At 42.7% G+C, this 17,411-nt stretch overlaps 1 protein-coding gene across 3 annotated transcripts in view; it reads left to right on the top strand.

The window, feature by feature from the left end:
- LOC128686334 (pyruvate dehydrogenase phosphatase regulatory subunit, mitochondrial-like) overlaps nucleotides 1-17,411 on the top strand; it is a 191,793-nt gene that overhangs the window by 124,205 nt on the left and 50,177 nt on the right. For all 3 annotated transcript variants that reach the window (XM_070085839.1, XM_070085840.1, XM_070085838.1), the window contains exon 12: nucleotides 12,136-12,290. In XM_070085839.1, the coding sequence (XP_069941940.1) occupies nucleotides 12,136-12,290 (155 nt within the window). The remainder of the gene's footprint in view (nucleotides 1-12,135; nucleotides 12,291-17,411) is intronic.

The raw sequence follows: 17,411 nt of genomic DNA, 5'->3' as shown, positions 1-17,411 counted from the left end.
CTCTCTCTTCCTCTCTCTCTCTTCCTCTCTCTCTCTTCCTCTCTCTCTCTTCCTCTCTCTCTCTTCCTCTCTCTCTCTTCCTCTCTCTCTCTTCCTCTCTCTCTCTTCCTCTCTCTCTCTTCCTCTCTCTCTCTTCCTCTCTCTCTCTTCCTCTCTCTCTCTTCCTCTCTCCCTCTCTCCCTCCCTCTCTCCCTCTCTCCCTCTCTCTCTCACTCCCATAACCCTATCTCTCACCCTCCTCTCTCTCTATAGGCTTCTCTCTCCATCTCTCCATTTCTCTCTCTCATAGCCTTTTCCCTCGCCCTCCTCTCTCTCTCTCTCTCTCTCTCTCCCATAACCCTATCTCTCACCCTTCTCTCTCTCTATAGGCTTCTCTCTCCATCTCTCCATTTCTCTCTCTCATAGCCTTTTCCCTCGCCCTCCTTTCTCCCTCTCTCTCTCTTTCTCTCCCTCTCCCTCTCTTTCTCCCTCTCTCTACCCTTTCTCTCCCCCCTCACATTTCTCTCTCTCCCCCTTGGTCTTATCCCTCACCCCCATACTCTCTCCTCTCTCTCCCTCTTTCTACCCTTTCTCTCTCCTCTCTCTCCCTCTTCTACCCTTTCCTCTCCCCCCCACACCCTCTCCCTCCTCTAGCCTTCTGTCTGTGGTAATAAAAAAAAAAAAAAAAAAAAAAAATGGGTGGCCTTAGAGGACGGAAAACCAGAGATCTGGTAGACGAACCAGGGAGGAAAGACTGGGAGTTAGAGCTCCAAAAAAGGGAGGAAGAGTGGGGAAGGAAGATAGTAGAGCTTGGTAAGAAAATGGAGGAGCAGATAGCTGAAGAGTGCAGGAAGTGGGAAGTACAGGTCTTAGCAGCAGAAGCTAGGATACAGTGCTTAGAAGAGAAACTGCAAAGCCTGAAACAGATTAGAGAGACAAATGACAATTCAGATGTGACATCAGGAAATTCAAAGTCAGGCGCAGACAAGGGGACGGTAAGCAACAACGGAGACATGCCGTACACGAAGGCCCTATCAGACCCACGTGGGGCCAGGGAAAAGACGATGAGCACACTAAGATCAAACGACAGGTCCGAAGACAATGAAGGTATGCTATATGCAGAGATTCTAACAGCCAACTGCAATAGCAAGGGACAGCTGGTCAGGAAAGACAGTTCACTGAGAATAGAAGTTTCAGATATGACAGGGACTGAAGGCAAGAACATGTCAATGGAAGGAAATAAAATGCCTCAGAGGAAGCAGATGGAGACTCAGTGGGAGGAGGAAAGGGCGAGGTCAGTTTTTGTGTACGGGCTCCAAGAAGCCAAGGGGGACAACTTTGAAGAAATAAAACAGGAGGAGAAAAAAATGATTGAAGGCATCATGAAAACAATAGGGGAGGGCGATATGACCCAGGTGACAAATTTTCAGAGAATTGGGTGGTTTGCGAGTGGAAGGATACGGCCTGTCAGAGTAACTTTCAAGGAAGAATCAGTTCGAACCAGGATTCTGCAAGAGAAAGCAAGACTGAGGGACAAAGAGGGGTACCAGAGAGTATACCTCGACCGCGACAGAACACAAGAAGAAAGGACTACACTGAAAGAGAGGGTACAGAGACGCAAGGAGGAACGAGAAGCAACGAAAATGAGCAGGACCCAGACACAGGAGAAAGGGCAAACACACCCCACAGAATCTCCCACCAAAAGACTCCAACCGCGACATTCCCAACGCAACTGAGCAACCTATACTACAACCCACTCACTGTTCCCTCTGCCACCAACCCCCATATCACAAACCTCACCCCAACAGCTGTCCCTTATGGGCATTCTGACCCCACCCCCATCAACACAAACCCCACCTACACCACAGCCCCATATAGGCCCCCACCAAGGCTCTCGCTCCCCCAACCCCAATATTCTTGCATGACCACAATGATAGAAAAGAAACTGAAGGTTTGGTACACAAACGCGGATGGAATAACGAATAAACATGAGGAGTGGAACGAAAGAATCAGTGAAAAATCCCCAGACATCATAGCAGTCACAGAAACAAAACTCGCTGAGACAATAACAGACACAGTCTTCCCAACAGGATATCAGATCCTGAGGAAAGATAGAAGGAGTAGAGGGGGAGGAGGGGTTGCACTGCTCATAAAACACCGATGGGGATTTGAGGAAATGGAAGGCATGGACATGATTGGAGAAAGAGACTACATTGTAGGTACAATTCAGTCCGGAGAACATAAAGTAGTCATTGGAGTGATGTATAACCCACCACAGAACTGCAGGAGGCCAAGAGAGGAGTACGAAGAAAACAACAGGGTGATGGTGGACACACTGGCTGAGGTGGCAAGAAGAGCTCACTCGAGCAGAGCAAAGTTACTGGTAATGGGCGATTTCAACCACAGGGAGATCGACTGGGAAAACCTGGAGCCACATGGGGGTCCCGAAACATGGAGAGCCAAGATGATGAATGTGGTACTTGAAAACCTCATGCATCAACATGTCAGGGACACAACCAGAGAGAGAGGGGAGGATGAGCCAGCAAGACTGGATCTTGTGTTCACCCTGAGCAGTTCAGACATTGAGGACATCACTTACGAGAGGCCCCTTGGAGCTAGCGATCACATGGTTCTGAGTTTTGACTATATAGTAGAGTTACAAGTGGAGAAGGTAACAGGAACTGAAGGGGACAGGCCAAACTATAAAAGGGGGGACTACACAGGTATGAGAAACTTCCTGCAGGAGGTTCAGTGGGACAGAGAAATGGTAGGAAAATCAGTAAACGAGATGATGGAATATGTGGCAACAAAGTGCAAGGAGGCAGAGGAAAGTTTTGTTCCCAAGGGAAACAGAAATAATAGGAAGACCAAAACGAGTCCTTGGTTTACCCGAAGGTGTAGGGAGGCAAAAACTAAGTGCAACAGAGAATGGAAAAGGTACAGGAGGCATAGGACCCAGGAAAACAAGGAGATTAGTAGAAGAGCCAGAAACGAGTATGCACAGATAAGGAGGGAGGCCCAGCGACAGTATGAAAACGACATAGCATCGAAAGTCAAATCTGACCCGAAACTGCTGTATAGCCACATTAGGAGGAAGACAACAGTCAAGGACCAGGTGATAAGGCTGAGGAAAGAAGGTGGAGAACTCACAAGAAACGATCAAGAGGTATGTGAGGAGCTCAACACGAGATTTAAGGAAGTATTTACAGTAGAGACAGGAAGGACTCTGGGGGGACAGACCAGATGGGGACACCAGCAAGGAATACACCAACAAGTGTTGGACGACATACAGATGAGGAGGAGGTGAAGAAACTGCTAAGGGACATCGATACCTCAAAGGCAATGGGACCGGACAACATCTCCCCGTGGGTCCTTAGAGAGGGAGCAGATATGTTGTGCGTGCCACTTACCACAATCTTCAACACGTCCCTGGAAACTGGGCAACTACCTGAGGTATGGAAGACGGCAAATGTAGTTCCCATTTTTACTGAGGTATCGGAACGCTATCCATAGGCAAACCTACGGATAGCGTTCCGATACCTCAGTAAGGATTCGTTTAAGACTCTGTACACCATCTACGTCAGGCCCATACTGGAGTATGCAGCACCAGTTTGGAATCCACACCTAGTCAAGCACGTCAAGAAATTAGAGAAAGTGCAAAGGTTTGCAACAAGACTAGTCCCAGAGCTACGGGGATTGTCCTATGAAGAAAGGTTGAGGGAAATCGGCCTGACGACACTGGAGGCCAGGAGGGTCAGGGGAGACATGATAACGACATATAAAATACTGCGCGGAATAGACGAGGTGGACAAAGACGGGATGTTCCAGAGATGGGACATAGACACAAGAGGTCACAATTGGAAGTTGAAGACTCAGATGAATCAAAGGGATGTTAGGAAGTATTTCTTCAGTCATAGAGTAGTCAGGCTATGGAATAGCCTAGAAAGTGATGTGGTGGAGGCAGGAACCATACATAGTTTTAAGGCGAGGTATGATAGAGCTCATGGGGCAGGGAGAGAGAGGACCTAGTAGCAATCAGCGAAGAGGCGGGGCCAGGAGCTGTGACTCGACCCCTGCAACCACAAATAGGTGAGTACACACACACACACACACACACACACACACACACACACACACACACACACACACATACACACACACATACAGTGGACCCCCGCATAACGATCACCTCCGAATGCGACCAATTATGTAAGTGTATTTATGTAAGTGTGTTTGTACGTGTATGTTTGGGGGTCTGAAATGGACTAATCTACTTCACAATATTCCTTATGGGAACAAATTCGGTCAGTACTGGCACCTGAGCATACTTCTGGAGTGAAAAAATATCGTTAACCGGGGGTCCATTGTATATATTATATATATGTATGTATGTATGTATGTATGTATGTATGTATGTATGTATGTATGTATGTATGTATGTATGTATGTATATATATATATATATATATATATATATATATATATATATATATATATATATATATATATATATATATATATATATATATATATATATATATATATTACACAGGGTTTGACAAGGTTAGGTTAATAAGGATCCCTGACTTTATTGACAAGCTAAGAGGTGTTGCATAATTCAGCTCATTTGAAAGCATTTTATTGGTATGAAACGTACAAGTAGGGAACAGGATGAAGTTGGAGCTATCTGTGGGTCAGCATTTTCATTTGATCAACTGATTTTATTTTGTTGATATCATTATGCTGTACAAACTTGTTCCAGACTTGAGTCATCCTGGGGATAAATGATTTCAGATGAAGTGATGTTCTGAAGAAAGGTACAGCCAGAGTGAAGTTGCTGCTTTCTTCCCATCTTATGGTGTAGAAACTTGCTTCTTGCTGTCCTCGAAGTGGAGCCAAGTGTGGTACTTGACAGTGTTGGCCTTGTACATAACAGTAAGGCCACCCACATCCCTCCTGTATTGAAGGCTCTGCTGAAGTGACAGATCTAACCAGGATCAGTCCAGGCAAGAACTGAGGCATCTTGCTCTGTTTTCTACTCTGTCAAGCAGTCACAGATGAGATGGGGGGCAGGCAGACCAAGAAAGTGGAGCATGCTCAAGGTGTGAGCATACTTGTCTCTCTCTCTCTCTTTCTCTTTCTTTCTTTCTTTCTTTTACACAGGGTTTGACAAGGTTAGATTAAGGATCCCTAGCTTTATTGACAAGCTAACTACAAGTTAAGGATTCTAAACTTTATTGACAAAGTAAGAGCTATTACCTACATCAGCTCAATTACTATAATCCTCTTTTCATATCCAACCCTTATTTTACTCCACATAATCATTGAATTTATACATTTATATTCTCTCTTTTCCTGTCATAAGTGATCCTTTAACATTATTGCTACTCCTTCCTTAGCTCTAATTTTTTTTATTATTATTAGCACACTGGCCGATTCCCACCAAGGCAGGGTGGCCCGAAAACGAAAAATGTAGACAGCCTGAACTAAGCTGGCAGACAGCATGGGCTGTCTGTGCAGACAGTACAGGCTGTCTACATACGCTCGGCCACCTACCTCGCGTCGTCCCGACGCGACGATACTGGTGGTAAAAGGAACTCGGTCTCTCTCTCGTAGGAACAGGGCACAGAACACAAAATAAAAACATATATATATACATATGAACATGGAACAAAAAACTTACTACAGGGAGGGAAGAAAAAAACTATGTGGGGTGTGCTGAACATCGTGGTCATAGGCAGTGAGCGTCGAAGGGCATCACTGCACGCCTTCCTGCGTCTGGACAGATACTGCAACACAGGAGACATCACTGCAGCTGAGCTGTGACGTAACAGGGTACGGTCTCCTCTGGAACGGTGAAGCAGTCATCGTAGGAGTCGCTGCAGGTTTTCACTCAACCTAGGGCACAACATGCTGGTGCCCTCGAGTGAGGCGTCGACAAAACTCGGCAACTGGGCAGGACTTCTGGCAAATGACTCAGGAGGACACTTCTCGCTGGGCTGTCACTGCCGGCGAGCATAGAGCGAGTTGTGGAGCGAGTCGTGGCAGAGACGACTGGGCGAAACATCTGGGAGTCGTAACATCATACACCAGACTGCAGTGAGAGAGCTAGCAGTCAAAGTGACATCTTCTTTGTGCAGGCTGCTCACTGAAGCTTGTGACACGAGGCTGACACAGCGCCTGCCGACAGTGGCTGACTGCGGCTTGGCGAGTATCATTCTCTCGGCAGTTGGAGTTATAGCAGAGGTTAGTCTAAGCGTCCCCAGACTTGTTTCTCTACATATAACTGCATTCTGAAGGTCTGGAGGTGAAGTGAAACAAATCTCGATGGGAATCGCAGCAGGTACGATTCTGCAGAACATCACGAGTGACGAGCATAAAAGCTTTCTGTACAAGAGGGCTCGGGCTCAGGGCTGTCTGATAGCTGTCAAACACACTGGTCACACAGGTGACTTAACACAGTGGTGCTACTCAGGTCTGGCTCAGACCTCACTGGACACACGGAAACTTTACACATCCGCGGTACAACATGGCTTAAACTAGCAAATGATGCTTTTCTGTGCACAAAACTGACTCTAAGACATACTAAAATGTGAAAACACTGACTGAGAGGAATTAATTAACACACGACATATGTTTTCTCTCAATCTTCTCGACAATACTGAAATAATTACTAGAAACACTCGATGTGACATCATGTGATGTCAGGCGTGATGTCGCGAGGTGACGTCAGCAGCACTGTGACGTCAGCAGACATCTCGAGGTGACGTCAGGCAGACATCATGAGGTGACGTCAGCAGACATCGTGACGTCATGAAGTCGGGCAGCATCGTCGGTGACGTCAATGTGATGCGGGCAGCAGACCACAGCATGTGGCCTGCGACATCTGGCTCGGTAACTCACATGGTTTGTAGATCCACATGACATCGCCCACACCCACGTGGCGTCGTGATCCACGTGGTGTCGTGATCTACGTGGCATGCTGATCCACGTAGCTTCGAGTGGCCTCTCACACTCGGATACACAGCACTGGCAAAGAATCACACGAAAAACAGCAGAAAACACAGCAGAGGGAGTGGGCAGTGGTGAGTGTATGGTAGACGGGTGAGCGTGAGTAGGGCGAGCATGGGCAAGGTGAGGAACGGCCACTTCCTCTCCTCCTCCCCCACCCACAAACACGTGGAGAAGCTCACACTGGACGCAGAAATCACTACAAAACTCACCTCTGGCTTGCTGAAACAGCTGTGCTGAGCTGAACAACAACAACAGCAACATACAAGTGACGCTGAACACGTGACTTGAGAAACAGCGTGGGACGCTGTAGCGTGGGACACTGTAGTGTGGGACGCTGTAGCGTGGGGTCACTTACAATTCTCGGAGAATTTCAGCAAATTTCGGCCTGGATCCTGCTTGTACCTGTGTCTGGATGCTCAAACGTGCACACATGACATCAGGATAACTTGTTGAGAGACGGATGCTTGTTGTATGGGATGATGAAGTGAAGAACTTCATTCCTTCCTTCCTCTCTCTGGGCAAACACACTGCTGCGACCACCGCTGCTACCAATGTTTATCAGAGTGCAGGCACTGTACTTCCCATCTCCAGGACTCAAGTCCAGCCTGCCGGTTTCCCTGAACCCCTTCATAAATGTTACTTTGCTCACACTCCAACAGCACGTCAAGTATTAAAAACCATTTGTCTCCATTCACTCCTATCAAACACGCTCACGCATGCCTGCTGGAAGTCCATGCCCCTCGCACACAAAACCTCCTTACCCCCTCCCTCCAACCTTTCCTAGGCTGACCCCTACCCTGCCTTCCTTCCACTACAGACTGATACACTCTTGAAGTCATTCTGTTTCACTCCATTCTCTCTACATGTCCGAACCACCTCAACAACCCTTCCTCAGCCCTCTGGACAACAGTTTTGGCAATCCCGCACCTCCTCCTAACTTCCAAACTACAAATTCTCTGCATTATATTCACACCACACATTGCCCTCAGACATGACATCTCCACTGCCTCCAGCCTTCTCCTCACTGCAACATTCATCACCCATGCTTCACAACCATATAAGAGCGTTGGTAAAACTATACTCTCATACATTCCCCTCTTTGCCTCCAAGGACAAAGTTCTTTGTCTCCAGAGACTCCTAAGTGCACCACTCACCCTTTTCCCCTCATCAGTTCTATGATTCACCTCATCATTCATAGACCCATCCGCTGACACGTCCACTCCCAAATATCTGAATACATTCACCTCCTCCATACTCTCTCCCTCCAATCTGATATCCAATCTTTCATCACCTAATCTTTTTGATAAATTAGACACATGTGCAACTCTTGGGTATCTTTATTGAGGAAACGTTTCGCCACACAGTGGCTTCATCAGTCCATACAAAGGAGAATCTTGAAGAATAGGAGGAGAATGAGGTAATCAGTCCCTCAACCTTGAGTCGATGTGGTCAGTCCATCAATCTTGAATAGAATATGGCATACGTGCTGAGAAGGAGCTTATAAACCGTTGGCACGTATGCCGTATTCTATTCAAGATTGATGGACTGACCACATCGACTCAAGGTTGAGGGACTGATTACCTCATTCTCCTCCTATTCTTCAAGATTCTCCTTTGTATGGACTGATGAAGCCACTGTGTGGCGAAACGTTTCCTCAATAAAGATACCCAAGAGTTGCACATGTGTCTAATTTATCAACATGTCGGTTCTCTGAACCATTCATCTACAAACCTAATCTTTTTGTTATCCTCATAAGCTTACTGTAGCTCTAACTCTATTAGAAATCCCTGACCTAATCCCATTTATTTCTTCCCACTGAAACTCTCAATTCCCTTCAGTTTAGTTTCACTTAGAGCCAGGACATCCAACTTCTTTTCATTCCTAACATCCACGATTATCTCTTTCCTATCATCTGTACCACATCCACGCACATTCAAACTATTTTTCACTTGACAGCAACTTTCGCTTTACAGCAGTAGCCCAGAACCTAACAAGCTGTATAAGAGGGGCCTGCCTGTATAATAAGTCAATGAATATGGGACAGTTACCAAAGATCTGGAAGACAGCACATGTGGTCCCTATATTTAAGAAAGAAGACAGATGTTAAAATATTGACTAGTTTCTCTGTTTTGCATTACTTGCAAGGTGATGGAGAAATTTACTAGCGGATGAGTGGTAGAACACTTGGAGAGAAGTGCTGTCATAAACGATAGCCAGTATGAGTTTAGGAATAACAAATCTTAATGTTTCTAATTTGTTAGAGTTCTATGCCAAAGCAACAGATGTGGGAGGGAGAGGATTGGATTGATTGCAGTTTTTTTTAGATTGGAAGAAGGCATTGATACTGTAACCAGCAAAAGGATGGGCCAAAAGCTTGAGATTCAGGTGGGAATGTCAGGGAACATACTCTGGTGGATCAAAGAGTATCTTTGGGGGAGGAAACAAAGAATGACTGTTAGGAAAGAGACATCAGAACGAGGAAATGTTTTAACATCTGAATCCAAAAACTAATAAAATCACCTTGATATTTTTTTTTTTTTAACGTGACATCTGTCCAAATCTCCATGGGAAAATGGAACAGAATTGTACCTCTGTAAGCCATGCATGCTGTAAGAGGCAACTAAAATGCTGGGAGCAAGGGGCTAGTAGTGTCTTTTGCATATATTACTAAATTTAAAAGGAGAAGCTATTGTTTTTCCTTTTGAGCCACCCTGCATTGGTGAGATACAGCCAGTTTGTTGAAAGAAGATCCATCCAAGTGCCTGTAAGTTGTTCTCTCTCTTTTAATAGTAATTTAGAGATGCACGGAAAGGATTTTGAACCCAGTCTAATGCATGTTGGAGGAGGAAAATATCCTAATTGTCGTATGCAGCTCAGAAAGATTTATCACTAAGATTTTTATATTTTCACTGTGCAGAGACCTGCATACATTAATATATATTGTATTGCTTAAACATGCCAAAGCACAGGACATTTTTCTTATCATAGCTGTTTCATGAGTGAATTGATCAAATTGAAAATTTCTTTGCCGTAGTTTAGTAGGAATAGGCTTGCAAATAAGCACATCTCAATAGATTCAACTGTATAGCACACAAACTCAACACTGCTAAACCTATAAAATTGGTGGATTCATATGTTTGTTGTGATAAACTTACTGGATTCAGTTTTACCTGTCTTTTTAGGTCTGCTTCACATAAAGCTGACATGTTGTTTATGAGTTTATAACCTAAATTATTATGACAGATACACAATAATTTTTTTCTGCAAAAATTTTCGTGTCATACATTCTGCCAGTTGTTTTGCATGCAGTTTTATTGTACTACTTTCTTCAATAGTACTGTATGAGTTTCACCTGCATTTGCTATGCATTAGTTAATGTGGCTTGAGGCCACTTATCTCTCTTCCTCCTCTTCATGTTTCTGCACTTCCTGTTTTATTTCTCACTCCTACCATGGAAAATCCTTACAGTACATGTACATATTTTCTTTTCTCCTTTTTTTACTGGAGTGTCACTCTCAACTGTCACCTCTAGGTTGCAAATTCTTAATCATTTTTAATCCCACTATGATGCTACTGCTGTGTACACTGGTGGCTCAGAATCCTTTTGCTTGTTTAGGATATACTGCTAGTTAGGATATACTGCTCTTTCATGATCTTATTTAGGAAAAATTATTTGGTATTGAAAGTGTAGTCAGCAAGTACTACTCATGAATACACTTCTGCTGTTATCCGTATCGCTACTGTGTCTGCCTCATTCTTTGTTGTAGTGGAGGTTTTAACTATAATTGTGAATTTTAAGGAATCCAGACATTCAGTTCATCCCAACCTGTTGTCCTTGTAGTCATTATTGGCTCTCTTGTTTTTCAGTAAACAAAAATTACCTTTCTTTGGATCCCTAAATACTCCCATGTTGGATTCTGTGAATTTACAAACTTGCAAGTTCAGCAAATTCTTCCATAGGAAATTACTTTCCTGAATGCAATATTTCCTTGTCCTGAGGAAGCACTATGTGGTATCATTGGCAGTATCACTCGTGTATTTGTGACAAACAAGGTATTTTTCATAAATCTACACTTTGCCTTCAGGCCATTCTCACTTTGTTGTCATTAACTGCAGGAGGCATTTCTTTCACAACTACTTATGTCATCTCATGAGAGGTCATCTTGCTCCATGACAGCATTGTGAGATCATGATTGTTCAAAACATTTTAATACCCTGTTTATAAGAGATTGTGTCTATTTTATTTTCAGCCCTCACCTCTTTCATTGGCTTATTAACTCTGTCTGCCCTTCTTTATGAGACTACTGGCCTTAACACAGTTGCTGTCTTTGGCTTTTGCTGATGAATTCTTGTGTTATTTCACCTTTTTTCTGATTACTTTCTGTATTTTGTGATATGCACCTTTCTCTACCTGTATCATTGAATGACCTCCACAGACTTAGTGCTTTTCATAAATATGATTACCATTGAACCTAGGTAGCAGGTTGGTAGACAGCAACCACCCAGGGAGGTACTACCGTCCTGCCAATTGAATGTAAAACAGAAGCCTATAATTGTTTTATATGATCGTAGGATTGCTGGTGTCTTTTTTCTGTCTCATAAACATGCAAAATTTCAGGTACATCTTGCTACTTCTACTTACACTTAGGCCACACTACACTTGAAGCGGAACAGAATTCCTCCTTCGTAAGCCATGGATGTCGTAAGAGGCAACTAACATGCCAGAGCAAGGGGCTAGTAACCCCTTCTCCTGTATACATTACTAAAGTTAAAAAGATAAACTTTTCTTTTTCTTTTTGGGCCACTCTGCTTTAGTGGGATACAGCCGGTTTGTTGAAAGAAGATGATGATTACGATTGGAGATAATGCTGTTCCATCTTTGGAGATGCTTGTTGGTATCCAGTTTAATATTTCGTCCAATTTCAGAATTTTAGAGTTTTCTAAGTGCTTTTAATTTCTATCAATGATTCCATCAGTGAATTCATCTTGTTGGGTAAAAGATAAATGCTAGATGTTGTATTGCAATGCTATGTTGTCTTGTAATGCTATGAATACAGTTCTGATATGCATAAATTTTAAGTATATGCTCTTAAATTAAAATTATTTGTAATTTATTTATCAAATGTTTAATGTTTTCCTCAGGCACTATGAGATTTTGTATCCTGGTCAGTGTGAATATAGATTAGCGAGGAAGTTACGATGCTCTCCTGTTTATAGCGAACAGGAAGCTCAGGGAGCAGTCTTTGGAACACGAATGGGCTTCGAGCGTCCACTGTATTTTGATATCACCCATTCAAGTAAGCTAATAATTTTTGTACACTGAAAAAATGTGTAAATTCTGAAACATTTTTAAAGTAAGTACAGCTCACCATCGATTAAGATGGTACTGTACTGTAGTTACGTTTCTGAAAATGGTGTCTAATTAAACAACTGTGTGAAATGAACTGAAGACCATAGGGGAAGATAGAATTACATTCCTCAGACCTCCAAGATGCCTTCCACATTTTTTAAATTTCTTATTTCTTCAAAAATAATGAAGTTTTGACACCTTACATTGTACATGATGTTGCTTGTTGATTTAAAAATATATGTCATATATCCAAATCTTAAATATAAACTTAGTTGGTGTTTGACTAAATACAGTGGAACCTCAGTTGTCGACTGAATTGCTTGTCGAACAAATCGTTTTTTAACGAGGAATTCGAGAAAAAATGCCCTGGGTTTCATATGTTCTCTTGGTTGTTGACAGTTGGTTTGATAATTTTAAGAAAAGAAGTGGCATTCATAGTGTGGGCAGGCATGGAGAGGCTGCCAGTGCTGACAAAGTGGCTGTTGAAAAGTACGTTACTGAATTCCAAGAGCACATAGAGGCTGAGGGGTTTGTCCCCCCAACAGGTGTTTCTGATGAGACAGGCCTTTTCTGGAAGAAAATGCCCAAGAGGACCTACATGACTGCAGAGGAAAGACCTACATGACTGCAGAGGAAAAGTCAATGCCAGGACACAAGCCACTGAAAGATAGGCTCACTCTGTTACTGTGTGGTAATGCAAGTGGGGACTTGAAACTGAAGCCCTTATTTGTTTATCATTCTGAAAATCCGTGAGTTTTTAAGAAAAACAATGTTTTGAAAAGCAAATTGGCTGTAATGTGGTAGGCCAACAGGAAAGCTTGGGTAACAAGACAATTTTTTATTGAGTGGGTTCATTAGGTCTTTGCTCCCCCTGTCAAAACATACCTCATTCAAAAACAATTTCCACTCAGGCCCTTTTACTTATGGATAATGCTCCTCCACACCCTTCAAGCTTGGAAAATGAGTTGCTGGAGAAGTTCAGTTTTATAACTGTGAAGCTCTTGCCTCCTAACATCACTCCTCTCATCCAGCCTATGGACCATCAGGTCATTTCTAACTTCAAGAAACTCTACACCAAAGCACTTTTTGAAAGGTGCTTTGAAATCACTTCAGAAACAAATTTAACCCTCAGGGAGTTCTGGAAGGATCATTTCAATATCCTCACCTTTTTAAGGCTTATAGATAAAGCCTGGGGAAATGTGTCTTCCAGGACCATGCAGTCATCATGGAAGAAATTGTGGCCTGACTGTGTGGCAGCCAGGGATTTTGAAGGCTTTGAAGATGAGCCTGAGCTAATAGAGGATATTGTGTCCCTGGAAAAGACCTTGGGCCTAGAGGTGACTGAAGATGATGTGGAGGAGTTGGTGGAGGAGCACAGAATGGAACTCACCACAGAAGAACTTGTAGACTTTCAGAAGGAGCAGCAACCGATTGCAGCAGAGTAAGAGGCAGTTTAATTTTCATTTACTGTAGAGTATTTCAGTTAAAGTTTCTTTTAGTATTCATTTTTACAGTTTTATGCAGTAGTTAGTACATTTTTAATGAATTATTATACAGTGGACCCCCGCATAACGATCACCTCCGAATGCGACCAATTATGTAAGTGTATTTATGTAAGTGCGTTTGTACGTGTATGTTTGGGGGTCTGAAATGGACTAATCTACTTCACAATATTCCTTACGGGAACAAATTCGGTCAGTACTGGCACCTGAACATACTTCTGGAGTGAAAAAATATCGTTAACCGGGGGTCCACTGTATTGTCATTTGGGGTCTGAAATGGATTAATTCTATTTATATTATTCCTTATGGGAAAAATTGCTTTAGTTGTCATTCATTTTGGTTGCCAGATCAACATCTGGAACAAATTACATTCAAAAACCAAGGTTTCACTATAAACTTAATTGGTGTTTGACATGAGTATTTGCTTAATATCTCTGGTATCTTATTTTCATTAATAAGATTCCTAGACATATCACAGGTTATTATACTGTCTCTCTCTGTATCAGTAAGTGGACAATTTAGTACATAGCATTCCAGAAAGTGACCATAAAGCTGACCACATACTTTGCTATTAGTTTGATCATCATTTTTTGTGTGAGAGTAACAAGTTAAGAAAGCCTAGGGAGAAAATGGATTTGTCAGTTAAAAACAGAGTAGGGGAGTAGTAGATGGGGAACTGGAGGTATTAGGTAGATGGCGGAAATATTTTGAGGAACTTTTAAATGTCGATGAAGAAAGGAAGGTGGTAATTTCATCCACGAGTCAGGGAGGTATAACATCTTTTAGGAGTGAAGAAGAGCAGGATGTGAGTGTGGGGGAGGTGCATGAGGCATTACGTAGAATGAAAGGGGGTAAAGCAGCTGGAACTGACAGGATCATGACAGAAATGTTAAAAGCAGGGGGGGGGGACATAGTGTTGGAGTGGATGGTATTCTTGATTAATAAATGTATGAAAGAGGGGAAGGTACCTAGGGATTGGCAGAGAGCTTGTATAGTTCCTATATATAAAGGGAAGGGGGACAAAAGAGATTGTAAAAATTATAGGGGAATAAGTTTACTGAGTATACCAGGAATAGTGTACAGTAGGGTTATTATTGAAAGAATTAGAGGTAAGACAGAGAGTAGGATTTTGGATGAGCAAGGAGGCTTTAGAGTGGGTAGGGGATGGGTAGATCAAGTGCTGACATTGAAGCATATATGTGAACAGTATTTAAATAAAGGTAGGGAAGTTTTCATTGCATTTATGGATCTAGAAAAAGCATATGATAAAGTGGATAAGGGAGCAATGTGGCAAATGTTGCAATTATATAAGAAGAACATAAGAACATAAGAACGAAGGAACACTGCAGAAGGCCTACTGGCCCATGCGAGGCAGGTCCAAGTCTCCCACCGGCTTAAGCCAATGCACCCAACCTAGTCAGGTCAGGTCACACTGACTTAAGGGAGGAACACGGCAACCGACCTGGTAGCACAAGCTATCAGGTCTAACTCACACCCACCCACATCTACTCATGTATTTATCCAACCTATTTTTAAAGCTACACAACGTTCTGGCCTCTATAACGGTACTTGGGAGTTTGTTCCACTCATCCACAACTCTATTACCAAACCAGTACTTTCCTATATCCCTCCTGAATCTGAATTTTTCCAACTTAAAACCATTGCTGCGAGTCCTGTCTAGGCTAGATATTTTCAGCACACTATTTACATCCCCTTTATTTATTCCTGTCTTCCATTTATACACCTCAATCATATCCCCCCTAATTCTACGTCTTTCTAGAGAGTGCAGTTTCAGGGCCCTTAGTCTATCCTCATAGGGAAGGTTTCTGATACATGGGATCATCTTTGTCATCCTCCTTTGTACATTTTCCAGAGAATTTATATCCATTCTGTAATACGGTGACCAAAACTGTGCAGCATAATCTAAATGAGGCCTAACCAAGGATGTATAGAGTTGAAGAACAACCTGAGGACTCCTATTATTTATGCTTCTTGATATGAAGCCAAGGATTCTATTAGCTTTATTGCGAACACTTATGCACTGTTGTCTTGGTTTCAGATTACTGCTAACCAGAACTCCTAAATCTTTTTCGCAATCCGTAATATTAAGATCTACATTATTTAGTTTATATGTGGCATGGTTATTGTCCTGTCCAACATTTAGAACTTTGCATTTGTCTATATTAAACTGCATCTGCCACTTCTCCGACCACTGCATCAGTCTATTCAAATCTTCCTGGAGTGCTCGAATGTCCTCGTCAGAATGAATTCGACGGCCTATTTTGGTGTCATCGGCAAACTTGCCGATGTCGCTCTTTATGCCCTCATCTATGTCGTTTATGTAGATTGTGAACAGCAGGGGGCCCAACACTGACCCCTGTGGAACACCGCTCGTGACGCTTCCCCACTCTGATTTCTCCCCATTTATGCAAACTCTCTGCTGCCTATTTGTCAACCATGCCTCTATCCAGGAAAAAATTTCTCCTCCTATTCCATGTGCTTTAATTTTCCTCAATAGTCTCTGATGTGGGACCCTGTCAAAAGCCTTACTGAAGTCCATATACACAATATCATATTCATTACCATGATCTACCTCCTCAAATACCTTAGTGAAAAAAGTTAATAAATTCGTAAGGCAGGAACGCCCCTTTGTAAAACCATGCTGAGATTCGTTGATTAATTTATGCTTTTCAAGGTGGCTACGAACTGCCTCGGCAATTATTGATTCCATAAATTTTCCCACTATGGAGGTTAGGCTTATTGGTCTATAGTTCGAAGCTAAGGACCTGTCACCTGTTTTGAAAATAGGTATCACATTTGCCATTTTCCACTTATCTGGCACCATGCCAGTTTGTAGTGATATGTTGAAAAGATTAGCCAAAGGCGTGCTAAGCTCCTCTTTACATTCCTTTAGAACCCTTGCATACAGTTCATCAGGGCCTGGGGATTTGTTAGGTTTTAATTTATCTATTTGCCTAAGGACCATGTCACTTGTGACCCTAATAGTGCACAGTTTATTATCGTCCTGTTCTACATAATTTATCATTACTGGAATATCGCTGGTATCCTCCTGTGTAAAAACTGAGAGGAAGTATGTGTTAAAAATTCTACACATTTCCTTATCACTGTCAGTGAGCTGACCCGAGGAACTTTTGAGTGGGCCTATCTTGTCCCTGATCTTACTTCTGTATACCTGAAAGAATCCTTTTGGGTTAGTCTTCGATTCTCTTGCAACTTTAACCTCATAATCTCTATTTGCTTTTCTAATTCCCTTTTTTATTTCTCTCTTTAACTGAATATATCGATTTCTTAATTGCCCCTCTCCTCTTTTGATTTGCCTATATATGCCTCTCTTTTGACCAATCAGATATTTTAATCTATTGTTCATCCATTTAGGATCATTTTTGTTTGATCTGATTTCCCTATTTGGAACATAATTTGACTGAGCAGCTAGAACTATGCCCTGGAAAGCATCATATCGGCAACCATCACCACCTACCTGACCCCTAGTCAGGTCATTCCAGTTCAGCCCACCTAAGTAATTTTTCAGTCCTATGAAATCAGCC

Source organism: Cherax quadricarinatus, chromosome 17 (assembly GCF_038502225.1).
Source record: "Cherax quadricarinatus isolate ZL_2023a chromosome 17, ASM3850222v1, whole genome shotgun sequence".
NCBI classification, from domain to species: domain Eukaryota; kingdom Metazoa; phylum Arthropoda; class Malacostraca; order Decapoda; family Parastacidae; genus Cherax; species Cherax quadricarinatus.
The sequence above is the reverse complement of the archived record's forward strand: the minus strand, read 5'-3'. Positions and strand labels throughout refer to the sequence as shown.